The sequence below is a fragment of the Halichoerus grypus genome, chromosome 9 (genome assembly GCF_964656455.1).
Source record: "Halichoerus grypus chromosome 9, mHalGry1.hap1.1, whole genome shotgun sequence".
Taxonomy (NCBI): domain Eukaryota; kingdom Metazoa; phylum Chordata; class Mammalia; order Carnivora; family Phocidae; genus Halichoerus; species Halichoerus grypus.
The window spans coordinates 35,357,844-35,374,594 of record NC_135720.1 but is presented as its reverse complement, the minus strand read 5'-3'; the positions used below and the strand labels follow the sequence as shown (position 1 = coordinate 35,374,594).

Below are 16,751 nucleotides of genomic sequence, written 5' to 3'. Positions count from 1 at the left end.
CTATGTAATAAAATTAATTAGTCCAAAGATATCAGTGATGACAGTTCACAAAGTAACTATAAAACATGAACTTAATAAATGTGACAGAGGTCATTTCCTATTTATGGAAATTAGACAAAGTCAGGGCCTAATTTTCATGTTTTATATAACTATAAATGTGTACAACATATATGCTGCAGTATTTGATACTTCTACCTTTTGCCTTCCAATTAATGCATGTCTTTAACTGATTAATCTCAGCACACCTAGGACTGAATTATTTAAAAATAGCGGATGTTTCATGAGTGCTTTGTATGTGCTAGGTATCGTGCTGAATGTTCAACATGCATTACTTTATTTAATTCTCACAACAAAACGATGAGGTTCGTACTATTATTATTATCCCCACGGTACAGAGAAGAAAATTGAGGCACAGAGAAGGGAAGCAACAGTCCCAAGATTTCCAGCATAATTTTGAACCAGGAAATATGAATAAAGAGCCTCTCCTTCTTACATGTAATGTAGTATTATTACTTCCTTGACAATATTTTATCTTTGATTTGCTAGTGACTTTCCATTAAATCAACAATTTGCATGTAGATATATTTGTAACCAAAATGTAACAGTGGAAACCTGTGACCAAAACAAGCTTTTTGGTTTGCATGATTCGATATATATGTGTGATATGTATATTTTACAAATGCAATTTAGAAATGATTTGGCCTAAGTAATTTTAATACTTTAACAAGCCAATACCACACCACAAAATAGTCTTCCTACCCATTTTTAACATCAGAAGTCAAATGTAAAAAGTAAAATTTCAGAAACACTAATACACATCATACTATCCAGCTTCTCACATGTTTGGGGAAGGGGGAAGAATAAAAGCCAGAAACAGAAATCATCAACAAATAAAACTCGAGTACATCATAACTTGTCAAAATCTGAAAATGGTCCTGTTTTTCTAAACATAGCAAAGGGAAGGAGGTAAAATAGATCTTCACACATGTAAAGGAGTTACAAAAAAATGAACATAGATATACCGTATGAGGCTACTTAGGGGAAGCATGCAGAGGTAACTAGTATTAAGCATTAGTAAGAACTGTAATTAAGAGTAGTTATATTAAATATTTACAATAGGGTGCTGTTATTTACATATAGTGGTACTTACATCCCTGTACAGCCATATCTACAGCCCAAACCAAAGTCAGGTGTGAAAGAAAGCACAACAACGTCAGTGAGTACTAGGACGTAGAACAAGGAAAAGTGTACAGTTTGTTCTTTATTTTAAAAAGCTAGCAATCACTTTATAGGTAATAACAAGCAAAAAGATTCACATATATAAGCCAACAAATTGGGCACACCGAACTATAAAAATACTTACATCTATATAGTTGGCATTAATGTAATCTGAAGAAGGATCATCCTCAACAGGTTGCAGAATTACTCTGGAGTGGTCATCTAAAGTTGTTAAACAATAAAATAAAGCTATTAAATTTCCCCTCTGTTCCAAGACAATGACCTTGGTAGAGACTTAAAATAATTCAGGGGTTGCTGATAGCTTATCCATAACAGGCTACTATTCAAATTTCCTTAAAGAAATACAAGAACTTTGATGAGCTCAGTACTTACTATAACATCCTGTTAATAAAGCTTCAACGACTAGCATCTTCATAGTTAGGAAGGTTTTAGGGAACATGGTAATGTCTGATGAATCATCATTGGCTTTGTCTAAAGGACTGAACTCATTTTAATGTCTAATTCTGCTTCTTTGACATGGGTTTAAACGGGTGGGATCCATTCCTGCTGCACTTTTACAGCAAATGAGCCACGGAACTAGAGAGTGAATTCTGAATCCCTGCTCTCGACTTCTTAACTTCTTGAGAGTCAAGGTTGAATTCTGATGTAGTCAGATGTATTCAGAAGATATTTTAAAATAATTTAAATTGAGATCTGAGTGGGCCAAGTACATCACTAGCTAGTCACAAACTAAACTATGTTACTTTCCTTACCATTCCTGTGGTTTCATAGGATAACCAATTTATTTATCCCATGCAAACACCTTAAAACTTAATGAAGTCCCTAATGACAAATAACACGGAGCAGCCGGAGTTCAGGCACTCGCTGCAAAGAAGAAATAAAGGTTATATGGAAAGAATAACACTCTCACTTTGAGAATGTTTGGTAGAAGTGTTATAGCAATTTATCACTGAAAAGACCTTTCTTTTTCATTATCCTGATATTCTTAGCTGTCAATAACACCCCATGCATTTATGTGTAAACATAAAATCAAACAAGTTATCTCCACAGGGTGAAGAGTCTGAGTCAATTTAGTTAATGACGATGACGACAGCTTCAGAGTCACTGCCAAGAGCCAATGTTGTTTTAATATTAAATAGATTACTTTATAAACAGATGTGCCACTCTCTGGGATTCTCTTGAAGTTTAAAAGCATATAAGGAGGACTTTCCACTTAATATTTATCTTCTATACACAATATTTACATTCACCAAGAATTGTATGAGAACTTACATGCTATAATGTTTCCATAACGATTTTTTGCTCTATTTTGATCTTTTTTAGCTACATCCCAAGATGCGGACTGTCCTTCAAAGAAGCTCTGGAAAAAGAAAAAGTAACAAGAAGACAGAATTTAACTCTTTTTCTTGGATCAGGTTTATCTGTTCTGAAGACCAAAATAATAAAAGCCACTTTTCTCAGGGAGGAAGGGAGTCCTAGAGTAGTAAACAAGTTCTCTTTTCAGATCTCAAAGCTTGTTTGTTGGACTCCTACTTGCTCATTCTGGATTGGACTGAGTTCAAAATAAGGACAAAAAAACAACTTTAGGAAAAAAAAGGAGCTTGAAACAATTTCAAATTTAAGATTGCTACAACTCTGAGAGATGGAAGTAGAGAAAGCATCAAAACGTCAAAACTACTTTTAATGAGTATCTTTCAAATGTTTTTCCCTTAGCATTTATAACAGGAAAAAGAAAACCTGTTTTCCCCCATAATTATTCATTAAATCGTGTGCAATACATCCCATTTCAGTTTCTTTGAAGATCATGAAAAGGACAGAGTCTCTACAACAAGGGACCATATGAAAATTAAAAAGAGTCACCTTATCCAAGGATCTTGGAACAGATGAATTTGCTGATTGGTTTAATTACCATATGCAGCAATTTAAAATATGGGTATAGATTTCTTTTTTGCAGTAACACTTAAACTTTGCTCAACACAGGAAATGGGGTCTTCAAAGAATCAACGGTTTTTGAAGTGAGGTACACAGGAATACACATGAACAACAACAACAAAAAAACCCCAGCTCTGGCAGAATCTTATAATTCCTTGCACTATTTTCTTGCCACAGCACAGTGTTTCCGGTGTGTATCTCAAACCAACTTTCAAAATTCACAGCTAATTTTATTTGCTCCCAAACTCAGGTATACCAGCCATCTGTAAATAAAATACAGAGTTCAGAAGATTCTTCATGCAGTCGAACGCATTTCAGATGATCTTTTAAAGTCAAGTACTGCTTGGATTCTTTCACTTTAAATGTGTGTATATGGTGGTTATGAGTACGGTGGTGGAGGAACTTCCTTCTATGCCCGAGGCTGACATTTCTCAGTAAGTGCCGAGTGGCAAAGGAACTTTTTCCTTTTTGCTATATTATGTTTATTGAGATGTTCAGTTTAAACCACTTCCTGTGGCAGTATGACTTACACTTGTATTTTGGATTCAGGAGGAAGGGGAAATCAAGTTGGAAGAACAATTTCCCACATCCTTCTTTTGGCTTCTAATGTTGTCTAGATTCGCAGTGCTCTGTTTTTCTTCCCAGCCACTTTCAACCAATAAGCCACAAAGAAAACTAAGAGTGACAAGCAGTACATTTAGAACACAAAGATTGTCCCCCACTTCTCAAGAGAGGGTCAACAAGCAAAGAGGCAGAGAAGTACCTACTGCTTCAGTCATTCAAATGGTCGACTCTGTAGTGATACAATGGGACTCAAAGGATCCTGTTAATGGATTTTTCGGCGGGTGGGAAATAGAAGGTCTAACAAAGGGGTTTTTAAATAGCATAGTAAAATTCTGGAATCCAACATGTAAGAATTCTTCAAGCGAATTTTGACCCAGAAAGTGCCCTTTCTTTCAATTCGTCTACCCCTTCTCCCCCATACACATTTGAGGATATTCTCAGAGACACAAGATTGGAGTCTATGGAGTAGACTCCCCTCCTTGTGACGGTAAAGGGAGGAAAAAAAAGGTTCAATTCCACTATTACGATTAGAAATAACATTTAACGTAGCATTGAAACTTTCACCTCATATTCCTCTTTGAACCCATAGCTGTCTGATGTCTTCATGAGATTAATGTGCTGCAGTAAGTCGGCAACTCGGATGGCTGGGTGCAGCTGTCCCGTCTGGTAAGGGGACTCTGTCCCCTCACAGAGGTAGCGAGGTACATCTAGAAGACGACTGGACTCTGCTGTGGCACTGTGGTTCTCATCTGGCGGGTTTCAGATTCCAGAAGATTAGAAAAAAAACAAAGTTATCTTGTTTAATATATATCTATGCAAAGAAGATTGTAAGAACTTAAAGATTTTTCTGATAACAGGAGGAAGAAAAAAGAAATACAGCAATAGATCTCGGGCGGCTTCCCTACACAGACAAAGCCTTTTACATCCGCTCGAGGTATGAGGTCAGAGTATATTATGTTTATGTCATCGAGGTAACGAATGCTGTGAGATGTAGACATCTGATCCACTTTTAGAAAGTATAAGTGGGAGATTTTGCTGAGTTCTTCCTTTTTCTTGTATCTGCAGTCACAGCAGCATAGAGTAGGACCAGAAGATCAAGCTGTCAACTTGGAGAGGTGTTTTCATTGGCGGGTAAACTGAACAAACTCCTTCCCCACCATATCCCAGCCTCGCTCACAGACCCCATCTAGGCAACCATCCCCCAAAGGGCTGCTCTCTGTGGCTTTGTGGGCCTACTCTGCTGCCTGGGGCTTCTGAGCACGGGACAGTCCAGAGTGGGAAACACGGGCATTCTCCAGAATCATCCCCTGGCCCCACTATGTCCGCAAGCCAGGCTATGCATACATTTATACTCAGTCTCTATCCCTTTGGGTTATTACGATGGTTGTTGTTTTTACTGTAAGTATATTTTGACTTCTGGCCGCTGTGTGAAAGAACTAGGGTATGTCTCTGGGGCAAAATACGTAGGTTGTTCCTCTGGAATTCTTCCCTGACCCATCTAGGCTGAGCTACACAGCTCCTTCATTATGTTCCCATGGCCTCCTGTTCTATGTGTCCTTTCCCTTACTCTATATTTTAGTCATTTGTCTCCTGATCTCTTTCTTTTCACTAAACTCTGAATGCTTAAAGTGTAAAAACAGAGTCATAGTTGTCTTTTTGTTCCTAGTGACTGGCGCAGTCACTCAAATATATATCAGTGAATGAATTTGTTAAAGAATCCCTCACCACCCACATTTAAGTGTAGGCCCCATCCCCACTGTGTTATTAGCTGAAAATGAAACTTTTAAGTCTCTTTGTGTCATAAGAAGAAATGAACAAGAACATTATACCTATGAAGAATAAATATTATTTTAATGACCACAGCACTAATCATTACAATGAGAAAAAGCATGCTTATATTTACCACATTTAAACTTACCACTTAAAAAAAAAAAAAAAAAACAAATGTTTTAAGGGGCATTACTTTGGAAAGCATTATACTGCCATATTCATTAACAGAACAGAAAGTACACTCTTAGGGGAACTTTTGTTTTTAATGATAATGCATACTGTAGAGAACGATATTTAATGAACAGTTAAACATATTTCAAGTGCTGGTACATTTGCCTGTTCTATCACCAACTCTACAAATAGGATATGGCAAAAAATGAATTGTTGTCCCCATGATAAACATTTTTTCTTCCTGGAGAAGGGAAAAAAAAAAAAAAAACAGAACCCCACAATCAGATTTGTGTGCGTCTATAATTTAGTTTGATTGCATTTATTTTACTTTCTCTTATTAGGGTGAATGCTTTTTTTTTTTCCCTTTTCTTTTCTTTCTTTCTTTTTTTTTTTTTTTTTTGCATTTTTTCTAAAAATGTCACATTGAATCCAAAAAACCCCTGGTGGATTCTGTTGTGACCTAACCACCCAACTCAGGTTTTGCCCACCCCCTCTACACACCAACATTTGCTAGCAAACACGATTCATGAGTTTCCTTTACTTCCTATGAGACTACACTCAACTGATTTGTCTTTGCTAAAATATTACAGTCAATAGACTGACATAAAGGTGAACATAAAAATTCAATTGAGAAGCCACTGATTTGGGCACTGTCACAGAATATACAGCTTAGGATGAGAAGTAAAGAGGACAGATAATGTCGGAGAGGCAAAATGCAATCACCCAAGCTGGAATACGGTAGCCCAGGCTCTGTGGAGCAGGCTCAGAGCTCATATCATACCTGCTGGAGCAGGAGAATATTTACAATTATAAAAGGCTCAGTGAGAAACAAAGAATTCACCCATATTCCAAATCTTACACGGTATGTCCAGTATGAAATAGACAGTGTTTTTTGTTTTGCATTAAGCTTTAACACAGTAATACAAAGAGCAGTATTCATTAAAATAATCACATATGAATTATTAATCTCAATACATTTCCACCTCATTACACCACCTAATAATGTCGCTATTAGGGAGAGTACATGTTCTAATCATTATCCTTATTACACATTTAAGAATAATAACTTCGAATATTTCCTTGATGGAAAGGTTTTCTAGAATTCTTTGCAATGCACTTACCAGTTATAGGGACTTTAACCCAATGAAGCAGTAAAACACAAAAAAACAAAAATATGAATCAATATGAAAAGTTTCAAAGCGCTTTTAAGATCAGTACGTAGGTATTAATATCAAGCAATATTTGAAGTGATTTCAAAAATTGCTTTACAAATACAAAATCAAGTGGATGCAAAGTAACCATAAACACTATGATTCCAAGAATGATGAAAAATGCAACAAACTTTCTACATCTGATATGATTAATGAGATTTAGCTTTTAAAGAATATATTTTTTAAAAACACCAACCAGCTTGACTTTCAAAATGAAATAAAATGCGTAACAACTGCTTCTATGGATAGACTTTATGGCTGTTGTGTTAACTCTAGCCTTCCTTAAACATAAATACCCGTTTTCATAGGGCAAATTCTTACAATAATCTTTTAAACGTTACAGTTTGTAAAACTCACATATATTATTTCATTTTTTCTTTACAAAACTGTGAAAAAGTCTACAGATGGGAAAGCAAAGACATAAGGCACTTCCATGGGTTCATACTGTGAGTCCCCAGGAGAACTGAGACTTGGACCCAATTCAACATTTTCTTAGAATATTACTGTAATGAAATTTTAACATTTAGGTAACTAATTTTTCCTCAGTGAGTTTTTAATATTTTAATTGAATTTTACTTATTAATTTGATGGTGACAGCATTCTGCAGCATTCTGCTTAACAGAAGATGACATTTTCAGAGGTATTTGGTGCCATCCCAATGATCATGATTCTGGCTCCTCCCTACATGACTGGGCTACCCATTGGGACGAATTCCCCAGTTTACTTCCCTGTCATTATTGGTGTGGACATCAAAAGGAGAGTACAATCAGAAAAAGAGAACATTGGCTTCCAGAGTTTTTCAGAATATATATTCTCTATATTATAAAATTATTTATAATTATTTTAGTAAAAAAGAGGTATGTTTCCCTTACCTGAATTAGCTGTATTATTCCCAAATATTTTAAAAATGTATTTAAATGTTGAATACATGGATAATAAAAACATGCATAAAATGTAAGATAAGGTATTATGTTCACAAGAAATTTGAATTTTTATATTTAATGAGAGAATTGGGAACTTTTAAGATATATTTATCTGGCAATTTCCATATTTCTTTGGTTAAATCTTAAATATTAGAAACACGGGGGTAAAACTGATATATAGAACTTCTTAACATATAAGCAAGCTGGTCAAAAATCATTGGTGTGTAATTAGTCAAGGACTAGAGTACAAATTAAAATGAAACTCATTCCATTCTTAAATATACAGTTAAACATTAATTTTACATTTGAAAAGGCCTTATTCATCACTAGCAATACCATTTGTCTTAGATGTTGTATAGAGGTAAGCCTTGGCTTATTCTAGATTTCTTGAAGGATAACACATCACATAAGATGCATATAGAATGCAGAACTCCACATCAATATTGTAGTAACTTTGCCTGCATTTATAAATTCTTAATAAAGACAAAACTAAAGCAAATGCACACATTCTTAATGTTTCCTTGGAAATGTGTTCTTTAGTTGCTATAAACTTAGGAGGATTGAGAAAAATCTTTCCATCAAGTAGATTTTTATATATAGATTAATCATTCAGGTAGCGCTGGCCCCTGAGATGTGTGCATTTGGGTTCATTCTGCTAACCTGCATATGTAAACGTTAGTCATATACTAAGGGCCATTGTACTTTTGCTCCAAATCTAACAGAACAAAGACTTTAAAAATATGTTGCTTTAAAAAAAGCATTTTACTAATTTGAAATCCACTAGATCGGATTGGTTTGACGATAGTTGCTCTCTTTGATAAGATCATGACTTAATTTTCAAAATCAAGCTGCTTCCTACACTGTAAATAATTACTGTGTAGACAAAGCTATAACTCATGCAAGGATGTGTGATCCATGCAAGAAAGAATGATAAAGAATTAGGGCCTCACCTAACACAGCGGTCGGCACAAGTGGATCATTGGGCACTGCAGGAAAACAGAGCTCATGAAGGAATATATTGCCCTAAAGTTGTATTTTACATTTTTCCTTTAAAATAGATTTATGCTTTCTTAAGAAATAAAACTATTCAACTTTGATTATTATAACCTGCAAAGGTAAAATTCTTTTTCAGCTTGGGTTATCTCAAATTACCAGGAAACGTGTGTCTATAATTAAAGTTCAGTATTCTGTTCAATTTTTAAAAGCCAGGAAGATTCAACGTGACATAAAGATTATAAAATGGTGGTGGGGCGGGAGAGACCCATTTAGATCTATCAAGCAAGGTACTTAGGGAAATAATTATCTCATATTCATTCCAAATAAATTTTTTTCAGCTAACCGTAAGAAATAGAGTTAATCCTTTTTCCAAATTCATAAATTTGAATCCAAATTCAAAAGTGGGTATCTGTAGTTTGTTACACTGCTGAATTCAAGCTTCCTAATAAAGTACTAGGATAGGCAATAGGTAGAAAAGTTTAGGGAACAAACATGCTTTCAAATCCCTTTTAATTATTAAATCAAGTGGTTAGAGAGATGGTACATCTATATTTTCAGCAAAACTTATTTTCGACAAAAATAGTACTTTATGTTTTTCTCTATCATTTATCTTATAGTGAAATAGAAGTAAAATAGATGAAAAAGGCCCATCATGATTAAAATTAAATTCCAAAATGACTCATACAGCATAGTTATAGCTATTAATTTGGTGTCAATATATATCAAGGAAAATGATGGGCTGCTTTTAGGGCCAGTAATTACTGAAAATTTTCACCAACCTAAACATTGCAGGAAAAAACCTTCCCTTTCTGAAAAGACATAAATACACACAACCTACAAATACTTTATTTTCTCAACCTCACCACTCCGTATGTATATAATCTGTATAGGAAATAATACTTCTTTTGTTTGCTTCTTTCCTTTAGATACATGTTTCAAATTGGAGTAAGCAAATCTCTGGAATCTAAGAATACCTCTGTGTATACACGGCCAGGGATAAACATGACTTGCCTTCCTCATGCATCACTTTTACATGAGGATTTGAAGAAACAGTCAGGTAATTTCACTTAAAATTTAAGTACCAAAATAAACACAGTGCTATAGAACAGAATATAAAATTCATAGGAAATCTGAAGATAAACAGTAATATTGATTGTGGGGCAATTATTCAAATCATCTGCCATGAGGTAGTACTTCAGTGTAAATGTTTTAGAAGTCCTGTCTTTATAGATCAACATTAGGAATTTTTAATATGGATGAACAGATGGATGGATGGATGGATTTTGCCATTCCCTGCCAATCCGCCAGTACAAGTAAATTTTTGAATTGCTCATCAGATACTTAAGAGCATGTAGTCTCTTCTTTCCCCTAGTTAATGTTTTATGACTGAAATTCTCCAGGAGTCTTTGTAGAATAATAGAGTAATTTCACCCATGCCAATAATTCCCAGAAAGAATTATGATGTTAAAGTTCTAAGGGAACTTTACCTTACACGAAAGAAGACTCAAATGGCAAAATAATTATAAATAAATTCTGAAGCGAACTAACTTTATGTAGGCAATCAAGTATTTCAACTTAGAGCAATAACATATGCTTTGGTGTTAAGTAGTGTATGAATATCTTTTATGATACAGTAATAAAGGTCATACAGTCTGCAGTTAAACTAAATCCAGCATCAAGACTGAAAACAAGTCCTCTTAAAAATTCTATAATATTCCCTATCACTTTTTCTCCTTCTGGCTGTTTTGTCCATTTCTGTTTTACTTTTTCTCACTATTCAAAGGTAATGTGTTGAATTCAAAGTGATTTAAAGGGCTTCAAAATCACTTATTAAAATTTTAATGAAGAACTTACATCTTGGACTGAAATTATGCTGGTCCATGAAGGTGATGGAAAGAGGGTCTTCTGCATGCAGAGTGCTCTGATCAGCATAACTTCGGTCCATAGCATTTACCATGTGAGTCATCTCCTGCCGGGTGTTCCCCATGGCGTCTTTGCGTTTTTTAGCAAGCTTGCTGCCAAGGCAAATACAAATGGGAAACCTTAGTGTGAGGCTTGAAGGAGAGTTGACACTAGCAGTAAGCAGTTCAAGAAAGCCCAAGGATAAGAATACATATAGATGTAGTTTGGAATCTCTAAGTTTCCTAATTTCAGGAATTAGGTTGTATATTCAAACAAGATCTGCTGGTAGCTATAAAACTATTTGTCATATGGATATTTCAACATTCAAGCAGTCAATCAAAGCCTTTCATTTCTTGTATTAAAATAGTCATAAATTATAACTATGCTTTATTAAAGCCATAAATAAATACTTCCTTAGTAAAATTGTTCAAGGAAAATGTAAGCTAAGGCTAAGTTTTGGTTTTCAGGTAATTAATTCTTTTGATCACCTTTTAGAAGTTCTTCTGGGGAATAACATGACTAGTTTTTAAAGTTTTTTTACTAGAGTCACCCAACTAAAATGCACAAAGAAATCCCATTCTTCATTCTCTGTTTTATTATTCAGTAAAAATGCAACATGTGTAGCATTAACGTATTTAGTAGCATATTTATAACATTAATCCCAACTTAATCTGGAGAGTTGCAGAATTTACCACTGCTAGATTTAATGCAAATATACATATATATGGAAAAATTATATACCGTGTAAGAAAAGCACCCTGAGAAAAGTTTGGAAAATATAATGTTGACATATTATACAAATGATCATAATCTTGAGTTATAGCCATTTTTACATCCTAAAAATGTGTTTTAGAACCACATGGCAGAATCTTAACTGAAGAACTGCCTTATAGTGCAGCAGGGCAAATAACTGAGGGGATTTAGAAATTAGTAGAGTGAGACTTTTGAGCTACTCAAATATTGACATCTTTATCTCATATATCAAGGATGTGAAACACATTCTGGTTCTTTGTGAATGTTACACATAAAACATGCAATAAAAAACCATTAAGGGCATATAAAACATTTATTTCACATTAACAAGGCAATTTATATATAATATAAATAAAGGCATTCAAAAAGCCTGTAGCAGCCAGATTATGTTTATGGCAGCAGTTTATGCTGCCTTGGAATTATTCCTCAGCTAGATCATTAACTAGGACATATTCTTCTGATTCTCATTAGTATCTATACTAGAGTAAATATACTACAAATATTTTTTAAAGGCTCATTTAATGGTTGTTTGCGTCCAAGGGCCTTTCTTTTACAAAACTAATGTGGCAATATGAGAGCTCCTCCGGATTTTCCTTCCTGAGAATAATAGTACTTGGCCTCAAGGGGTACATACCCAAAATACCCAATATAGTGATACAACAGATTTGACACTGAAATAAGATAGTCAGAAACTAAGCTTTAGGATGCAAATGGCATTAATTTTTTTAAAGAAATAATAATAATGGTAATGACAGTACTAGTAATAAGAACAATGACAAAAGTATAACAAGAACTACCACCACCACCATCACTGCCATGCCCACTACCACCATCATTTATTAGGAATATTTCCTGTATTCGTTGAAAGGGTTATTATCTCTTTTTTCTAGGCTAGGGTGAATGTTAAAAACCTGCAAAAATTACTGACTTCAGACAGGGAACACAGATGAGTCCTGCTGCCAGTGCTAAGACATTGTATGGAAGGATGGGGATGGTGGAGAACTGGAAAGCCATTTAGGGGGCAACCTGGCCTAAGTGACTACTGGCATTTGATCCCAGTAATTTTAAAAATTATTTTTAAAGACAAGTCATGAATCTGAATATTATGTTAAGTTTCCTGATTTTTTGATTTTTTCAAGTCGATCTATTTTTCAAAACCAGCTATGGGGCAAATTAAACATCAGCAGGTCGTATTTTAGTCTATAGACTTTCCAGACTTACCTCTAGACCACCATATAAGGTATTTGTTCCTTGACCTACACTGTTCCTTTTTCCCTCTAGTATCTGGTTAGCTTCCATTCCGTCTCACTGCATCAGGAGGCTTCTCGGATCCCAGTACAACCCACCTCAGGTTAGGTTTCCCTGCTAGGTAGCTTTTTGTTTGTTTGTTTGTTTGTTTGTTTTTTGTTTTTGAAAGCTAGGCATGGAGCCCAACACAGGGCTTGAACTTATGACCCTGAGATCAAGACTTGAGCTGTCAGGAGTCGGACGCTTAACCAACTGAGTCACCCAGGTGCTCCCCTGCTAGGTATTTTTATAGCACCATGTTTTCTGCCTGTAACAATCCTTACCATGTATCAGTGCAAGTATCCTTCTGTTTCCCCGTTGTGTGTTCCACGGAGAGAAGGACCATTACTCCGAGCACTTACAGCATCTCTAGCACATAGCAGGCCCTCAATAAATCCTTGTTGAATGGATGAATTAGGCCTGTTCTATGCATCACACTTTTCACTTGTTAATTCAATTAATTCTCAGATCAACCACTGAAAAAGGCATGAGGATTCTAATTGTATAGATGAGTTCATTGAGGCTCAGACAAGTTAAATAACTTGCCCAAGGCTATTTATCTAATAATAAGTGAAGAATGACCTGGTTCTGAGCCTAAACTGTTACACTGTACCCAGTTGCTGACATTTTTTTAAAAATGCCACATTACAAGTACATATTATGAAGCATCTAGGAATTAAACATTAGTTGTTATAAATTTGAGAAAAAGAATGTGAATACAGCACAAATGTTTTGCCCCTTTAAAGTGTTAAAAGAGTAAAAAAAACAATTTAAGAAATAGCTTCCAATCTTTGTTTCTTGGGCAAGAAGAATGAATTCATCCCTCAAAAAATTTGAGATTGAACTGGATAAAAATAACACAACTTGAAATGTGGATTAAAAAATACTGTTAAAATTTTGAGGATGGGCAGTTCAAAGCATTTAGAAAAGACAGGTTTAAACTTTGCGGCTTTACTTTAAAACATAATTTATATGTATATTTTGTGATTAAGGAAAAATAAGAAGCAATTAACTTGTCAAATGTACGGCTGATAAAGTTTTCATGGCAATGAAAGACTTTTAAGATTCACAAACCTTTGTTAGATGACAAATTATGGGGGGAGTTATAACCTTTGTTACTATTTGCCAGCCATGCATTATCAACTTGGTTTTTATACCTTAACCCTCACAACAACCCTGTGAGGTAGGCTTTAATTCAGGTTATTACAGAATAAAAATTAACATTAGAGTTAAGTGTTTTGATCATGAGTGACGGTCACTATGACATTGCCAATGAACTTAGCTCAAAGATCACAACTGGTTTTCTTTTAAATTTTATTTATTTACTTTTATTAAAAAGTCTCCAATTCAGGTTAGGTATGTTTAGATCAGATATGTTTAGATTTAGATTAGGTATGTTTAAGGAAGCTTTAAAAATCATATTCTGTGACATTCTTTTGAAATTATGATTAATAATGCTAATAGCCCTATGTACTACAGTAACAGTATCATAACCTACTATATAGCCTAGAATAAAGAAATGTTATCCATCCACTAAGAAAGCAATCCCACTCTAACATTACAGGTACACTGATGGTTAGTGGTAAGCTTACTGACATTCTTACATGTACTTACTGATTCCTACATGTTTGATGCTTTTTCTCTCTCTGAGCAACCAGCAATATATATACATATATATATACACACACACACACACACACACACACACACATATATGTGTATGTATATAATGTATGTATATATGGTACACTTCAGGACAGTTAAGCAATTCATTTTGCAACCACTTGAGTTTGACAGATGTGCAAATGACTTTCATTATCAAAGCAGCCCAGCATAAACTTCTGCAGGTGGATATATGGGTGGGCTATAAAGAGGAAAAGTGTTCCATAATTGTATGAAATGGTACAGTTAATTACCTTTGGTTTCATCAAACATGATTTAACAAGGATATTATGATTCATCACAATAAGCTAAGAGCACTGTTAGTTTAAACACCTGCTTGTTTTAGCAGATTATAAGAAGCCAGCGTTTATAATATTTAAAATATTGGCAGACCTCTGTTACAGTCATTGAGACTCTTACCAAATTTTATTGTAAAGCTAGCTTAAATTTACCTTGTAAAATAAATACTGTGGGATAAATGTCCCCAGACATACTTAATCACAATCCTTAAGCCTTAAAAGTTGGTGAATCAAAACTGATAAAGCAATGTCCAAGAACATTTTTTGCTATCATTCTTTTGGATTGGATGAATAACCCGGCATCTAAGGTAATAAACTCAAGACGACTAGAGAAATAGAGGGAACAATATTCTCTGTCCTTATTCAAACTAACATTCCATACCCAAGTATAGGGTGAGCTAAGTGTTTGGAAGAGAAAAGGAAATAGAGGACACCTAGGTGTGTTTTGTGTAGGATCACAGCGTTCTTTTTGGTCTTGGCTTTATAAAATCATTGTCCTGTTTAAGTTATGATAAATCAACTCAATTTTTCTTTCCTAAAAAGATTTTTTTGTTTGTCACTGCAACATTATCATTTTATCCATTTGTTTTTATAAGAGCATACTGCTTGCCTAGATGGCCAGACCAAAGGTGTTCTGAAGTGATAACCCGTCCTGGATTCCTGGAAATGTGGAGAAAGACGTTATCACAGTTAGACCTGACCTGATCTGTGGTATGAGGTATCATGTTTATAAGTTACAGGTTTGACTTAAGTAAATAAATGATGTTTTGGGGGTGTAGTCTAAAGCTACTAACGGAAAATTATAAATAAAATTAAAAGTAGCTGAACATACAGAAATACAATATCCCTTTTTAAAAAGATTAACAAAGTAAGTTAATGGTTAAACTTTATATTTTAGAGTCCAGAAAACATCACCAAAATCACAAACATTTAAAAAATTTTTTGTTCTTGTTTTTTGAAAAGGGATACTGCATCTTTAACACATGTAAAGTTGTATATCACCCGTTTTCTACTTACAGGTAGTAGGAGTAAGAATAGTAGCTCCTCCTGGCAAGCAAATCACAGACAGTGGAAAAAGAGAAGCAATGGTGAATGAAAAGCGTGACTCTGTCACATTCAATAAAGCAGAAAAATGTGTGTTAAAAAATAAAATAAAGTAAAATAAAATAAAAGTCATGTTTTTTTTGGTTTGCATTTCAATTTGCTCATGCATTTGGTTAGATATTTTTTTGCCATGCAATTAGACAGATATGCAATAGAAAAATAAAATTTAAAATACATGCTGGTATTTCTCTTGCTGCCAGAAAAATTTAAAAATTAAATGGATTGTGTATTTCAACATGCAGTTAAGCATAATATTATCCATTACCATCGAAAAGCCATGACAGATGGAACTGCTGTGTATAGAACTTTTACACTAAATTGACTATTTTTCTTTGGATACAAAACATAAATATCTATTAAGTTAATATAGAATATATGCAGAGTGACATCTAAATTTCTAAACAAATTGTTATATCTTAATGGTACAGGGGTACATACATATATTGTGTGAATATACATATGCCCCATGCACTATAAATACACGGAGATATTTCCACAGTAGATGTATGTGATCATGATATCATACACAAACATTTACTGTATTGAAACATAATTTCAAATTTATGCTGGGAATTAATAATGTATTCATGCTGCACATTTAAAATATAATACATAACCAATGAAAAAATGGCATACATTTGGAAATAATTCAACAGCGTTTAAATTAAAAAAAAATGACATTGCGTTTTGAGAGATGCGCTATCCCTTTTCTTAGCCTAAAAACTTACTTTATATATACCCTCAGCTGTAGAATTTTACTAAATTGAATTCCAAACCATATCTTTACACAAAACTAAAAAGTGCATAGAACTTTTTTCAACATGAGAAATATACCTATGTATATTATTCCCAGTGAGGGATAAAGTCTTGAGAAACTTAATTTCCCATAAAAACAAAGACTGTAAGAGACTAAAATAGTTTGCTTTTACATTATTTTT

General features: G+C 34.2%; 1 protein-coding gene across 10 annotated transcripts in view; it reads right to left on the bottom strand.

Moving 5' to 3' along the window:
* PTPRK (protein tyrosine phosphatase receptor type K) overlaps positions 1–16,751 on the bottom strand; it is a 550,719-nt gene that overhangs the window by 21,566 nt on the left and 512,402 nt on the right. For 4 of the 10 annotated variants that reach the window (XM_078054756.1, XM_036105511.2, XM_036105421.2 and 1 more), the window contains 7 exons: positions 15,727–15,756; positions 10,661–10,821; positions 8,761–8,796; positions 6,798–6,809; positions 4,300–4,484; positions 2,512–2,599; positions 1,364–1,440 (listed from right to left, as the gene is read on the bottom strand). In XM_078054756.1, coding sequence (XP_077910882.1) covers positions 1,364–1,440; positions 2,512–2,599; positions 4,300–4,484; positions 6,798–6,809; positions 8,761–8,796; positions 10,661–10,821; positions 15,727–15,756 — 589 coding nt within the window. Of the gene's footprint in view, positions 1–1,363; positions 1,441–2,511; positions 2,600–4,299; positions 4,485–5,568; positions 5,918–6,797; positions 6,810–8,760; positions 8,797–10,660; positions 10,822–15,726; positions 15,757–16,751 lie in introns of those variants that run through there. The other 6 variants (XM_036105501.2, XM_078054759.1, XM_036105484.2 and 3 more) reach the window with 4 other exon arrangements.